This window comes from Myotis davidii, unplaced genomic scaffold, assembly GCF_000327345.1.
Source record: "Myotis davidii unplaced genomic scaffold, ASM32734v1 scaffold855, whole genome shotgun sequence".
NCBI classification, from domain to species: Eukaryota; Metazoa; Chordata; class Mammalia; order Chiroptera; family Vespertilionidae; genus Myotis; species Myotis davidii.
Genome location: NW_006286978.1, coordinates 98,193 through 113,329, shown reverse-complemented (window position 1 = coordinate 113,329; position 15,137 = coordinate 98,193). Strand labels below are relative to the sequence as shown.

General features: G+C 47.9%; 2 protein-coding genes across 6 annotated transcripts in view; both read right to left on the bottom strand.

The window, feature by feature from the left end:
* Positions 1–3,851: 3,851 nt before the first annotated feature.
* On the bottom strand, positions 3,852–7,254 carry RBM3 (RNA binding motif (RNP1, RRM) protein 3). 5 transcript variants are annotated; one of them, XM_006758862.2, is made up of 7 exons: positions 7,149–7,254; positions 6,424–6,543; positions 6,099–6,205; positions 5,353–5,455; positions 5,156–5,249; positions 4,628–4,714; positions 4,369–4,461 (listed from the first exon to the last, which is right to left on the bottom strand). In XM_006758862.2, the coding sequence occupies exons 2-6, from the start codon at positions 6,524–6,526 to the stop codon at positions 4,654–4,656; spliced, it is 468 nt and encodes a 155-aa protein (XP_006758925.1). In that variant the 5' UTR covers positions 6,527–6,543; positions 7,149–7,254; the 3' UTR covers positions 4,369–4,461; positions 4,628–4,653. The 5 variants fall into 5 exon arrangements, with proteins under 5 accessions (XP_015416231.1, XP_015416229.1, XP_015416230.1 ...); XM_015560742.1 differs by having other exon boundaries at positions 4,628–4,711; XM_015560745.1 differs by lacking the exons at positions 6,424–6,543; positions 7,149–7,254 and adding an exon at positions 5,681–5,948 and having other exon boundaries at positions 3,852–4,461.
* Positions 7,255–10,995: 3,741 nt separating this feature from the next.
* TBC1D25 (TBC1 domain family member 25) overlaps positions 10,996–15,137 on the bottom strand; it is a gene marked incomplete at its 5' end in the record, with an annotated part of 12,579 nt that continues 8,437 nt past the window's right edge. The window contains 3 exons of the mRNA XM_006758904.2: positions 10,996–12,565; positions 12,841–13,029; positions 13,164–13,291. Of these exons, the coding sequence (XP_006758967.1) occupies positions 11,246–12,565; positions 12,841–13,029; positions 13,164–13,291 (1,637 nt within the window). The remainder of the gene's footprint in view (positions 12,566–12,840; positions 13,030–13,163; positions 13,292–15,137) is intronic.

Genomic DNA, 15,137 nt, shown 5'->3' with positions numbered 1-15,137 from the left:
TTTGTTGAAATTACTACATATGCCCCCTTTGCACGCCCCCAATGACCTCCTCCAGCCTGCCCCCCGCCTTCACCATCTTATTGTCTGCGTCCATGGGTTATGCATATATGCATACAAGGATTTTTCCATTGATTATTGGGGAGAGTGGGAGAGGGAAAGACAGAAACATTGATGTGAGAGAAACACATCGACTGGTTGCCTCCTGAAACCAGGGCCCAGGCCAGGGAGGAGCCTGCAACCAAGGTATGTCCCCTTGACCAGAATCGAACTTGGGACCCTTTGGTCCGCAGGTCGGCACTTTATCCACGGAGCCAAACCGGCTAGGGCGAGAATGTCTTAAAAAATTGATTTAAGAGAGGAAGGGAAACATCAATGTGAGAAACCCATCGGTTAGTTGCCTCCCGCATTCGTGCCGACTAGGAACCAAACCCATGACGCTCCAACCAAACAAGCCACATTGGCCAGAGCTAAACATAGTATTTTTCAAACTGCAGCCTCCATAAGCATTTGAGTGATTTGGGGCCAGCTGACTTTGTTAAAGTACAATAAACTAGGAGACATCAGGGAACTTTACATATTTCATCATTAAAGCTTTCTTCCACTTACACAAATTAATGGACAGGACTCCAGTGAGGAAAAACGTACTTCATACTATGGATTGCAGTCATAAAGTTTAAAATAGACTGTAAATTCTGTGCTTGTGAAACTAAACTTTCAGAGATGCGTGTTAAAAGTTTAAAATTTTGACTTGATAGCCTATTAAAAATGTTTATGTAGAACAATGCCATGGATTCAAAAAAAAATTTAGAAGCCCTAATGGTCTTTGGGCTTTCATTGTATGTTGAAAAAAAAATCCCTTCTGGCTTTCCAGATATTGGGGCAGTCTGAATTACAAGGGATCATGGTCCTTGTTAGCCAGGGAAGGGAAATGGAAGAGGTATGCAGCTGGGCAGGGACGTGGCAAGTTTTGTCTTGATAAGCAGGAGTGGTAGGAACACTGGTAGTGATCCTTATCCAATGTTTTTTTTTAACATGCCTGAAGTATTCACAGCATATTTTAAAAGGTTCTTCAGGTCCTAGCTGGTTTGGCTCAGTGGACAGAGCATTGGCCTGAGGACTTAAGAGTCCTGGGTTTGATTCTGGTCAAGGGCACATGCATGCCAGACTGCAGGCTTGATCCCCAGTAGGGAGGGCCTGTAGGAGGCAGCTGATCAATGATTCCCCCTCATCATTGATGTTTCTCCCTTCCTCTCTGAAATCAATAAAAATATATTTTAAAAAAATTAAAGGCTTGCCGAAACCGGTTTGGCTCGGTGGATAGAGCGTCGGCCTGCGGACTGAAGGGTCCCAGGTTCGATTCCGGTCAAGGGCATGTACCTGGGTTGCGGGCACATCCCCAGTAGGAGATGTGCAGGAGGCAGCTGATCGATGTTTCTCTCTCATTGATGTTTCTCTCTATCCCTCTCCTTTCATCTCTGTGAAAAATCCATAAAATGTATTTAAAAAAAGATACTTAAAAAAAAAAAGTCTATTTGGAAGTTTTCTACACCTCTACATCTAGAATGGGGGCAGTATCAGGGACCCTTAACTCCATCAGATGGGGAGCTACAGTGGGGCCTTGACTTATGAGTTTAATTTGTTCTGTGACAGAGCTCATAACTCACATTACTCGTATGTCAAATCATAAAGTGAACAAGTGGGCTGATGATGTGGCGTTCACTGCGCCAACTAGTGGTGGGGTATCTGAAGCTGGCTCGTAACCCGAATTTTAGCTCGCAACTCAAAGCAAAAAAATCAGCCGAGACTGCTAGTATCTCAAAAAACTCGTCAGTCAGGATACTCGACTAAGTCAAGGCCCCACCGTTATCTCCATTTTACACACACTGAACCTGAAGCAAAGAAATTAAGCTAGGAAGCAAGGTCTGATTCAGTTCACATGGGGTGGGAGGGACAGGGCTTAGGATTTATTTGGGACCTTGCAGAGGTGGGGGTGGTCGTGGGATGTTTGTAAGATAGCACTTCACAGGCCTTGGGATACAAGGCTCTCAAGGGACCTTTAAATGTTTGAATTTCTCATTTCTGTGGGTTCTTGGGAAACATGCACATTAGTGAGATGCTACTAAAACTGAAGTGGAGGAATAATTGGCACTTTTGTCTGGAAACTTTATTGATTAGCAATTTTAATGCCAGAGAAAACCAGCTGTGAGGTCTCTAGGCCCTTCCTTAGCGCCCTCCCTGGGCTGGATTACAAGGCACTTTCCGAAACCAAAAGAGCAAGTTGATCAAGTTGTCATTCAGGTCTAGGAGGCTATTTATTAATGTAATTTAGGGGATCGTTTCGTTGCAGAACTTAGTTGATGGGATTCTCAGGCTGCACTGGGGGTGAGGACACTTTACTCCCTGAGGTGCAGGGAAACCCCTCCTCACTCCAACAAGGCTGTAATAATGGTCCACTACCTTAGCTCCTTGCAGGTCCAGCACAGAATGCCTTCTCAGACCAAGTACCCAAATGGTGAGGGTAGGACAATGTCTTTACCTTGCTCAGTGGGCTAGGTAGGACCATCTGGATGGGAGGAGGGTCCAGACCCTGGAAGCAGGCTGCCCTTACTGGCACTCCCAATACAGGGACCCATGCTGTCAGTTTGTGCTGCTTTAACAGTACCATACACTGGGTAGCTTATTAACAGAAATTTCTCAATTCTGGAGAGTGAAAATTCAAGATCAGGGTACCAGCATGGTTCAGCTATGGTGGGGCCCTTTCAGAATGCCTTCTTGTGGACCGTAGCTGGTTTGGCTCAGTGGATAGAGTGTTAGACTGCAAACTGAAGATTCTGGTCAAGGGCACATGCCTGGGTGGCAGGTTTGATCCTCAGTTGGGGGCATGTTGGAGGTAGCCGATCCATGATTCCCTCTCATCGATGTTTCCCTCTCTGAAATCATCATTGATGTTTCTCTCTCTCTGAAATCTGTAAGAATATATTTTTTAAAAAAAGAATGCCTTCTTGTATCCTCACATGGCAGAGCTGAGCAAGGAGGCAAACTATTATATCATGAAGTTCTCACTCTCATGACATTTTAATCCACGTCACTCTCCAAAGGCCTCACTTTCTAATACTATATTGGGGAGGCAGGATCAGTCCATGAAAGGCATGTCCCAGGAATGAGAGCATAAGGTGGTTCAGGTTGTCCAGGAACTCAAGCCTAGTCAAAGGTACAAACCTGGACCAAGCCATTGCAACCACCTTAGCACTGAATCTGTGACAAGGGTTGGCCAACGGTTGTCAATGGCTGTATATGCCTATTAAATGTACTTTACCCTCAACAGAAAAGGTAAAATGCCCAGGGGGCTGAGGCACACAGGTTAAATGACCCACAAAGTCAAATAGCTGGGAAGCAGGAGAATCCAGTTTGAGCATAGAATTTTGTTCTTAAACCAGGATTCTCCTGGGACCCTCACTCTAAAGTGAGTTTAGTATTCTTTTTCATATATGTATACCAGCCCCAATCTCTAGAGCAGGGGTCCTCAAACTACAGCCTGCGGGCCACATGCAAATACAAATATTGTATTTGTTCCCGTTTTGTTTTGTTTTTTTTTACTTCAAAATAAGGTATGTGCAGTGTGCATAGGAATTGGTTCAGTTTTTTTTAAACTATAGTCCGGCTCTCCAACGGTCTGAGGGACAGTGAACTGGCCAGTTTAAAAAGTTTGAGGACCCCTGCTCTAGAGCTATTTGCCCTTTGAGCAGTCCCTGCTCACCACCCCCCTAAATTCTTTACTCAAAGTCTCCTTTCCCAATCTTTATTTTTAAATTACAAGCTAGGTAGAGTAAGGAAAAAGCAGCAGCAATATCAATTTTTTAGGTATCATTTTTTTAATCAGCTCCATGAAAGACATCCTAAACACTACATGAAACACAACAGAATATTTTTTCTTCCAGTATTAAAAAAATGACATTCATAATTATTTTAAGAAAGTTCTATATAATCAGGGCAGTAATCTTCAGTAAAAAAAAAAAAAAATCCAAGTAACCAGGCTCTTGATTTATTGCAATTATATCTGGAAATTGCTTTTTAACCATGATAAACACTGTATACAAGTTTTAAAAAATGTCTCTTAGATGCACATTATTTGTGGGGGAGGGGGAGACAGTCTGGCCAAAATTTTCAATTTTTGGCCAGGACCACTCCTGAGAGCTCAGACTTAAAACAAAAAACGGGTAAAAGGAAAAATTCCAGACTCTATAAATGTTCCAGAATTTGTCTTTAAATGGGAGAGAAAAAAATAAAAACAGATGGAGCTTTCTAAAAGGTCTTTAACAAGCTACCTTGGGAGCTCAATTCAAAAATAGAAGTTGACATACTAAAACAGTTGTTTCAGTGCAGCTCCAAAACTCTTTATAAATACAGCCATTTGGAAGGACGATCCTGGATCAGAAGTTTTATTCCTTGTGTTTTGTGTATCTGAGAACAGTAAGAAGGGGAAGAGCTGTGATGTCAGGAAGAAAGAGGCTGACATGCTTACCTTCTGGGGTTGATAAAAGATACAAGGACTTCACAACAAGGACACCCCCTCATCTCCATGGCCAGCAGATTACAGGGGAGACAGGTTTTCCCATACAAGTCTCACCTACATTAGGTGTGGTATGCCTCATCTCAGTTGTCATAATTGTCTCTGTAATTTCCTCCTGAGTAGCGGTCATAACCACCCTGGCTTCTGGGAAAAAACACAGTGTTACAGGAAATGTATCAGACACCCCGAGAATATAGAAAACCTTATTTACATATTCCAGCACATATTATAATAGTTAATGTGCAAAACAGGCTAATATGTTAAGCATGTGAACATTATATAGAAGTCACAATTACATGGTATATAATTCACACAACACACTGAATCATAAACATTAATGCAATAGACACAACCACAGCACAAAACATACATGTTACCTATCATCCACTGCAATTATGTGATCTTGTAATTTATCAACGCATTACACACAACTCAAAATATGCCTCATATTTGTTTTTAGTTTCATTACGGTTTGTAAAACTCTAGTAACACCAAGGTAAGATAGGTATACACACCCAGGCAGCCCAGCTCTTAAGGAGAGAAAAGCAAGCACCACCCGAGCGCCCCAACCCCTTGACTACCCACCTGCCACCATAGTCTCTGGATCTTCCATATCCATAGCCATATCCTCCAGGCCGACTGTCATACCTGCCACTCCCGTAGCCCTGGTCTCCACCACCTACAGTAGACAAAAAATATTTAAATTGCAATTATCCCAGACATAGGCCACTAATGGGTGGCTCTTCCCCACACCACATGATCAAATTTACCATTGTCATTACCTCTAGAGTAGCTGCGACCACGCCCATGAGCTCCAAAGCCACCTCCTCTGCCCCGGGCAGACTTGCCAGCATGGTCCACACGGATCTGGCGACCATCCAGAGACTAGGTGCAAGGAAACATAAAGAGGATAAGTTGGTGGTCACACAGGGAAGTGGTGTCAAGAGTGGGCAGGGCAGGTGGGCAAAAGAGCCCAGAAACTCCTGCTGAGCACCAAGTTTTGGGTGCTATGTTTCACAACAAGCTCCTTTGACCAGAATGGCCTTTATCAGGAGCTATAGAATCCCACAAAATGACCTGAATCCACCGTGCTCCCCTGCTACTACTTACATCTTGACTGAACTCAGGTGAGTTCTCCTCCCCACTCCTCTAAGCTGCCCAACTATTAGGGCTAGATAGACACCTCTCTTGGTTTGAGGCTTCAGAGTCCATCCCAGAAGACTCACGAGGTCCTCTCCGGGCCAGGCCCGCAGATCTGCAGACTCTACTACCTAAGCCCAGGGCACGTCAACCATCCACAGGTGGCTTCTCGGCCTCATGCAGGACCAGTCGTCGCCTCCCAGGCAGCCCGGCTCTGTCTGCCGCTGCCCTCCACCCCCTAGAACAGAAGGCAGTCACGCTCCTGTGAGTGGGCACTGTGGGGTTTGGTGGCCGCGCTGCCCCTAGCAGACACAGAGGGAAAAACAGAAAGAATGGTGGAAGTGGTAGAGAGGGGGGCAGGACCCCTAATGCAGGTAAAAGGCCTCACCTCTCCATTCATGGCTCTCATGGCATCTGAAGCATGCTCTGGATTGGTGAAGGTAATGAAGCCAAAACCCCGGGATCGCTGAGTCTCCCGGTCCTTGACAACGACCACTGGGAAAGAGAACAGGAAGCAAAAGGTGACCAATCCTCAATTAAAAGTTATCCGGTTCTCCAAAGCCTGAACTGCCCCTTAGACTTAAGAACCCAGCAAGGAAAAGTAGCACAAGAAGGCCTGGGGCCCTGGCCTTGCTCTCAATGTTTGCTGAAACGCAAGGGTCCCAGACTTCTGGTAACTGTCCACCCCCTCATGGGTCTGGCCCACCGCTCACCCTCGGAAATTGGCCCAAAGCTGCTGAAGTGATCTTCCAGAGCCTGCTCGTCGGTGTTGAAGTTGAGCCCTCCAACGAAGAGCTTCCCTTCTTCAGAGGACATGGCAATGAATTCGAGTCCTGTGGGGAGAACACGGAAGATCGTGGGGTGCAAGTGGGAGAAAGGTGGGAGGTCAAAGCACGAAGAGAAAAAAATGGAGAGAACAGAAAACGGACACGAACAGCAAAATAAGGTGTCACCAAGGAGAAACCACGAAGGCAACCCGAAAAGACGGAAATCCGCGGCGCAGCCATTTGGGGGCCGCCTTCGCGCATGCCCACAACATCCCAGCCGCCACGCCCGTCATTTTGTGGCACAGCGCAGGCCCAGAACGTCCATGCGTTCACTGTGCGCCCACAGAACAAGATGGCGGCGGTCACGTGGGAAAAAGCCCCCCCCCCTCCCCCGCAGTTCTCGGCCGCCGCGTGGTCACTACCGAGACCAACCCCGGTCCAAGTCACTCCGCTAGCCCCTCCGGGCACTCCCCGTGCCAGGACCCGGCGCGCCGGCAGCCCACCAAACCAAAAATTTAACCTCGGAGCACGGGACCCGCCCGCCTCGAAGAAGCCCGAGCCTACGTGTCCGAAGCCGCTCCTCTGCCCACCTGCACACCTTGCTCTAGGCCGGCGCGGCGCACAACAGCGAGGCGAGGAGAGGCCGCTCCGATAAGTCAGACACCACTTACCTGGAAGTTCAGTAAAAGGGCCGAAAGGACAGTTACCGCCAAGGAGCAGAGCGACTGAGGAGGAGATCGCGCGGGAAGACGCTTAATAAAGCGTACGTAGCGTGTACGTCACTGAACGTCGCCCCGCACGCCCTCATTGGCTGAGGCCGGCGAGGGCGATGGGAGGAGTGGTCTGCCGGGCGTAGGAAGCCAAGTTCTCTGCATGCTTCCGGGAACGGAGGCGGAGACTTGTGTGGTCGGGGCACTATGACGTAAGTATCCCGCCATTGGCCCCAGCCGTTTTCGTCTCTTCTGCGCACGAACCTTTTGGCTTTCACATCCCTTTCCTTCCCTGCCCTTTCTTCCTTGACGTCATTTCCCCATTGGTTCCCACGATTTTCTCACCATCGAATAAGTCTTTTTCTAAGTCCCTGACGACGTACCTGGCAGCCGCTACTAGCATAACCTCCATTCACTTGCTAGTTCTCTAACCTTATGATCCCTCCAGGGCCTGATGATAATCCTCCAGTTTCTCTGATGTCATCAGCCTTCACATCAAACCGAACATTTATTTTCTGTGTCTGATCCTGACCTCTAGGTTTTCTTCTCTGTGCCCAACATCTACATGCCTGTCACGGGACCCTCTTACCTGGCATCATTCCTTCTCATTTCTTTTTTTAAAAAATACATTTTTATTGATTTCAGGGAGGGAGAGGGAGAGAGATAGAAACATCAGTGATGAGAATCATTGATCTACTGCCTTCTGCACGTCCCACACTGGGGATCCAGCCTGCAACCTGGGTGTGTGCCCTGACAATCGAACTGCAGCCTCCTGGTTCACAGGTCGACGCTCAATCATTGAGCCACATCGGCTGCGCATTCTCATTTCTGACTTCAGCCCTCATCTTTATCTGACAGCCTCCTGAAGCCTTGACTCCCCCCGCCCCCAATTGACTGCCTGAGGGGCCTTTTTAAAAAAAACAGGATGCTCCAATCTCCAGAGTAAGTAAATCCCAGTCCACACAACAATTTTTGCTGTCACTCAGGGTTGCTGAGCCCTTAATCCACAGAAAGGACTTTGACAATACACAGTGGACTTATGCAAAGCAAAGTGTGTCCCATTACCCACAGTTTGGTCTTGTGGAGCCATCAAGTGTCTGAACTACCTTTGACAGACTCGATTGCTGCTGTCCCCATTCAAGAAGAAATGGGTTAGTTTCCCTCAAAGACTAAATTTCTCATCCATAGAATGGAAATTTACTTTCTAAGGGTCAGCCCCTCAAACACAGTCTAGATTTGTTAATTTTCAGAGTACAGGATCATATACATCTACAAAATGAACTTGTCTGACTTTTGCCATATTCAGATCTCCTATGCCCAGGTTTTATGTGAACAGTTTTCACACTGTCCACATTCATGCTGGTATTAGATAGCCCTCTGAGAATCTGACCCCCATGCAAAAGAAAAAAAAAAAAGAGGTACTTATTTGCCTTTCAAAATGTCTGATCTCTGATCATATTCCACAATTCATGACACATCCTCATTGTTGTTCCATGCAAAACCCCTAAATTCTCTTTTATTCCTGCACCCAACAACCTTTCTCTTCTTCCCAGTTTACCATTCTATTGGGTTTAATGTGTATCTTTTTGCGTGATTACATATAAAATCTACGTTTTTACCTATTCTTTTAATTAAAGTAAATGGTAGTGTCATTCTGTGTGCCCCCCCCACACACACACCCAACAAGCATTATGTTAAGATTCATCTGTGTTGTTATGGGTGCAGATAATCTATCTGTTGTTTCTAATGGTTCCAATAAACCCCAATGTGTACATCCACTGCATCATTTTACCCCTAGGTGCTCCCAATGAGGTTCACTGGACTGCCTCCAATACCCCATTTCAATAAATTATGCCTTGTAAATGCTCCCTTTGGGCCAGTGTGAAAATTTCTTTAGGATGTATACTCAGAAAATAGCTGGGCCATACGGATGTACATAATTTCTGTAAGCAGTGTCAGATTGTGAACTGGAATAGGTGGAGCAATGTATGAAGGGCCCCACATTCCTCTGTCTCCATCAACACTTAGCATTATCCAGCTTACTAAAATTTTCTAGTCTAACCAGTACAGTCATAGTTCATTAGTTTTTAACTTAAAAATCTAATTGGCTTTATTGAACAATTAATGAATTGGGCAGCATCCCATCTAGTAAATAGAAAGGTGCTCTTCTCATTAGTTTTTTTAACTTGTATTTTAAAGTGATTGATAATGATTTTGAGCCCTAGCTGGTTTGGCTCAGTGGATAGAGTGTTGGCCCAAGGACTGAAGGGCCCTGGGTTTGATTCCGGTCAAGGGCATGTATCTCAGTTGCAGGCTCCATCCTTGGCTCTGGTGGGGTGTCTGCAGGAGACAGCCAATCAATGTGTCTCTCTCACATTGATGTTTTTCTGTCTCTCCCCCTTCCTTCCACTCTCTCTAAAAATAAATGGAAAAATATCTTCAGGTGAAGATTAACAACAAAAAAGAGAATGATTTTGGGTTTCCTAGTGTAAATTGCTTATTCATATCTATATTCCTATCAGAACATTTCCCATATTTCCATAGTTCTCTTCTTGATTTTCAGGGGCCCATCACTTAGTCCAAGTATGAATCCCTTCCTATAGCCTTTCTTCATCCTTTCGTTTCCAACATTTCTAAATCTTTTTATATGTGTGTACACTGCTGGACCTTTTTAAAAAATCCAATGAGGGGTCTCTTGTGTTCTGTTTTTGTACTTATTATTTAAAACTTCTGACATCTCATTTCATATTTTCTATTTACAGTGTTTTTCTGTTCTTTTTTTTCTACTATCATTCTCATAGTATTTTGGGGGTCTTTTTGTATCTCTTGTTCTTGTGTTATCTTTCTTATATTATCTATTATACTTATTTAAAATTATTCGTCTGTCCCAGTACTTCTGTTTTGGATATTATGTCACCTAGTGTGGTAGCCAGCTTCCAATATAGCCCCCAATGATCCCTATCTCCTGGTATTCACATCCTGTGTAGTTCCTTCCCATGTTGTACTAGGGTTAGCCAGATACTCCAGTGTCTTGGATGGTCCTCAGTGTGTGGGGTTGCCTGAGACCCTTATGTGTACTTGTTAGACCCACAGTCTTGAAGCACCCCAGATAGAGAATGGTCTTGTCCTGCTCTTCCAGTGACTAAGCCCTTATCTGAGGAATGGTCAGCTTCCCTTCTAATATTGGGATGTAACAGTGCTTGATTTGTTTGTCCACAGTAGTGGGTGGGAGAAGACAAATAAAAGGTGTCTGTTGGTGAAACAGTTAAGACAGGTACCCATAAGCTGGAAACCCAGTTTAGGGCTTAGAGTCCTAGGCATGGCAAGGCCACAGTCCCTCAAGCTAGCCCCAAAGCAAGTGATAAGAATAGGAGCCTTAGACCCCTGCCTAGGACTCCCAAGGAAGGGTCTGGATCCTAGAGTTGGTGACAGGTAGAAGGCTAGAGGGGGCTGCCCAATGTTTCTAAGTAGCCGATACTTTCCAGCCTTTGTGATGAATCTTGCCCTTTTCGAGTCAGGAACTCTCTCATTCTTCACCCAGGGGCCTGTCCTGAAAACATATATTCGCAGCTATAATCCAGAGCCTTACAGGCAGACAGATGTACCACACAGCAGCCTCAAGGCTTCCTCCAGCTGTCCTCAATCTGGGCTCATCTTTTAGACCCAATTCTCAGCATCCACTCTCCGACCACCAGGGAAGAAGGCACTGCATGACCCACCCTCCACCCAGTGAAGCATTTCGGCTCCCTCAGGTAAAGAGCCCCTGGAGACTCCATGTCTAACAAAAACCAGGAAGAGGGCAGAGAAATCAACAGACCACAGTGACCTTCATGTGTGCAAAGTACAGTTGTTAAAAACAAAGCAACAACAGAAAAGAGGCTGTAGCCTCAATGGGACAGTGCTGAAGCAGAGCCCCATATTCCCAGACCTGTGGGGAGAGGGTCCTGCACCCCAACAGGTCTAGGGCCAGCAGGCAGGGAGGTAGGGCCTCATGTGGAGGCCCTCGTGGCAAATAATGGAGACCTGGTGGGGCTGATGGTGGGCTGGAGGGAGCCTGATTACAACGGGGCTGTGGCCTCTGCTCCCTCCTCTGAGTCCCACACCTCAGACTGCAGGTAATCAGCAAAGAGAGCCTTGGCCCGGCGTAGGACGCGCCCCAGGTGGTGTTTTCGCACGAGGCGGTCGAAGTGCATGGCCAGCTCATTGTAATCCAGCCCGTTGCGCATGATGTGGTCACGGTGCTCCAGCAGTATGGCGAGACAGAGGAAGAGCATGAATGGGTTCCCCTGGCCGAACTCCTGGGGTGGGGGCAGGCCCAATGGGTGTGGGGGTGGCAGAGACTTCCCAGGGTCTTGTGGGGAGCCCACCTCAGGTATCAGGGGGGATCCTGCAGCCACCTCACCAGCAGGAGAGGCCTCCTGGGAGGATGGCGGAGATGAGGAGGATGGTGAATCGGGGTGGGAAGAGGAGGATAGTAGTGGGTCTGAGGAGTTCAGCAAGGGCTCCGAGAGGGACTTGGAGCTAATGAGGGCAACGGGGTGGGGCAGCTGGACCCGAGGGTCCCTCCTGGGGCTGGTGTTATCCCTTCCCCCGCCACTAGGCCCCTGACTGGTCATGGCCAAGTGGTCAACCGCATCTTCAAAAGCACCACCTCCCCCACCGGCAGGCCTCAACATGTGCCTCTGCCGCACAGGCCGACCCCTGTGGCTGCTGAAGCCAGTGTCTGCCACTTGGCTGGGGGGTCCGATGAGCTCTACCTCGTGTTCAGGGGGATCGGGAGGCAGCGAGCTCCAGGTGACCTCGAGCATGCGGAGGGCATCGTCAAAGGCGAACTCGCGCTTGAGCTCAAGCAGCAGCCAGCGGTAGCAGAAGAAGAGATCATCAGCACCAGCTTCCTGCAAGTACTGGTAGAAGTCGGGGTCGGCGTGTCGCAGCAGCAACTTGAGGTGCGCGAACTTGGTGGCCATGGCGCGGCCATCAGGGTGGAAGTTCCCAGCCAGGCGCTTCATGATGCCACAAAAGCAGACGAAGGCATGACCTTCATGGTCCATGACGGCAAGGATGGGTGAGGCGAGATCGCTCATGCCCTGGCAGTAGGACACCTGTGGGTGGGTGACGGCGTACGTGGTGAGCAGGTCGTGCAGTGCGCGCAGGTGTGGGCCATCCTCGGGCCCCGCGTAGTAGGGGTGGGCCCGGTCGGTCCGCAGCACATCCTTGAGGACCGTGCTGCGGATGAACTCCAAGTCCTCGGGGCTGGCTCGCTGTGCCCACTCGCTCTTAAGCTGCTCATATTCCCGACTCTTCCGTTTCATGTAGTCCATCCTTTCGCGGCCTGTCAGCCCATCTGGGTACACATTCAGGAGATACCGCCACACCACCTGGCCAGGGACAAGAAGGATGAGGCCGAGGATCTACAGATGAGCTGCCACATCCCCGGGTATATCTGTCACCACCCCGCCCCTGCCCTGGACCTCTGTCCTCCTTCAGACAAGTTTGCCTTCCCACCTTTGACTCCTAGCCCCTCCGGAAGGAGAGCTTGCTGCCCGGGAGCATCACCACACCATCCCATGACAGTGTGGTCCACTGTATGTGTCTCATGAGCTACTCATGACTGCAGGAGGAATGGATCCAGTGAGTGGTCGAGGGGGCTCACCTTTCGCAGGGAGGGCTCAACACCACCGTGATAGATCCGCAGGCGCAACTCCTCAGGGCGGGAGAGCTGGCCCTCGTGGTTCAGGTATGTGTGGAACTCAGCATCACTCAGGGGTGGCTTGAAAGGCTTGACATCCTCCCCGTATGACCAACTCAGCACCTGCTGGACCTTAGACAAGGTGCGGCCCACCTGTGAAGGAGGGGGGAGGCCACTGGTCAGCTGGCAGGCTAGGGGCAGGTGCCAACCAGCACACTCAGAATCAGGGGAGCCAGGCAGGCCCTGCCCTACAGCCACCTGAGAGTCCCGGGGGTCCCTGAAACCACCTGAGAGAGGATGGACTGAGTGAAGGGCAGGGCAGCCGCTGTCAGCGATGACCGTTTCTCAGCCAGCAGCACGTCGGAGCCGATGACATCCTTGGGGCTGATTATGTCCCAGTCTTCCAGCAGCGGGCCTGGACACACAGAGCGAAGCAACATGATAATGGGGGTAAGAACCTCACACCTCAGGGCTGGGTTCCTCTCCTGCCGAAGCCAGGCAACCACAGGGCAATGAGCGACTCCCACTCTCTCTTCCCATGTCATCTAAATCATGCAAAACAGAGCCATAAATTATTCTTTTCTATTAGACTGACTGTCTTTTCTATTAGATAACTCTCTCACAAAATGGCTGGGTAGACTCTAATACTAATATTTACCATGTGCCAGGTACTATGAGACAAGGGCTTAGCTTTAATTTAAATAATAACATGAGACAACATTTCCATAGTGCTAAGTACCAGGAAGTGTTCTGAGCCCTTAGCTTTTTTTTAAGAGTTGAATTTTTAAATATATATATTTTTATTGATTTCTGAGAGGAACAGAGGGGAGAGAGATAGAAACATCAATGATGAGAGAATCATTGATCGGCTGCCTCCTGCACACTCCACACTGGGGATCAAGCCTGCAACCCGGGCATGTGCCCTGACTGGGAATTGAACTGTGGCTTCCTGGTTCATAGGTTGATGCTCAACCACTGAGCTACACTGGCTGGGCAGAGTTGAATTTTTAAAATTGTTTTTTGGAGAGAGGGTGAGGAAGGGAGGGAGGGAAGAAAGGAAGGAGGAAGAGAGGAAGAGATAGAGGGAGAGAGAAGGGAAGAGAGAGAGACATCTATCGGTTGTCTCACGCATGCGCCCTGACCGGGGATTGAACCCACAACCTTTTGGTGCATGGGATGATGTTCCAACCAACTGAACCACATTGGCCAAGGCTTAGCTTATTTACTAGTCGCATCCATCCTATAAGTTAGGCACCATTATTATCACCACTGCTTCATGAGGAAACAGGCACAGTCAGGATAAGATAGTTGCCCAAGGCCCTACAGCTAATGAGTGAAGGAACCAAAATGTGGAGTGCCCAAACTCTTTATCTTATATTCATGCCACGGCTCCTCCCACAATCAGTACAGATTACCATGGTTATTACAGAAGATGGAAAAGGGTTGGAATAATTAGTAAGTGGCCAAGATTTTGCAGCTAGGAAATGGTAGGGCCAGGATCTGAACCTCACTGGCCTTACTCCAGAGCCCAGATAGATTTTAGAAAAAAAAAATTTGTGGAATATGTATGTTCTGTATTTAGAGGAAACAATGCTATGCTGGACTTTCTCCAGTTCTGGCCCTTGGAACATCAGCAGAAGTCTGTCCCTTCTCTCAGTTCTTTACAGCCCTGGAAAATCCTTTCTTCTCACCTCAAATGTGATGTGGTGGCTGAAGCAGCAGTGGCCACCTGGAGGTTAAGTTGGAGAGATTCAAGAGATGTCAGCCCCGGCACCACAGAGCTACTAAGCTGACAACAGCAACATCTAGTGGCTTTCAAACTCTCTATAAGAAACAAATCAGCCGAAGCTGGTTTGGCTCAGTGGATAGAGCGTCAGCTTGCGGACTGAAGGGTTCCGGGTTCGATTCCGGTCAAGGGCATGTGCCTGGGTTGCGGGCACATCCCCAGTGGGAGATGTGCAGGAGGCAGCTGATCGATGTTTCTCTCTCATTGATGTTTCTGACTATCTCTCTCCCTTCCTCTCTGTAAAAAAATCAATAAAATATATTTAAAAAAAAAAGAAACAAATCAACTTGGATTTGCTTACTAGTAATCTGTTGTCATCTGCAGGCAAGTGCCCGCCTTAAGCAGCATTTCCATGGAGTTCACTGTACTTTCTCCCTCAGAGCTGAGGAGGTAGCAGACTCTAGACCAGTGGTTCCCAATGTGGGGTCCACGCCCCACAGGTGGGCAATTTGATTTTTAAGGGGGCAGTTCGAGG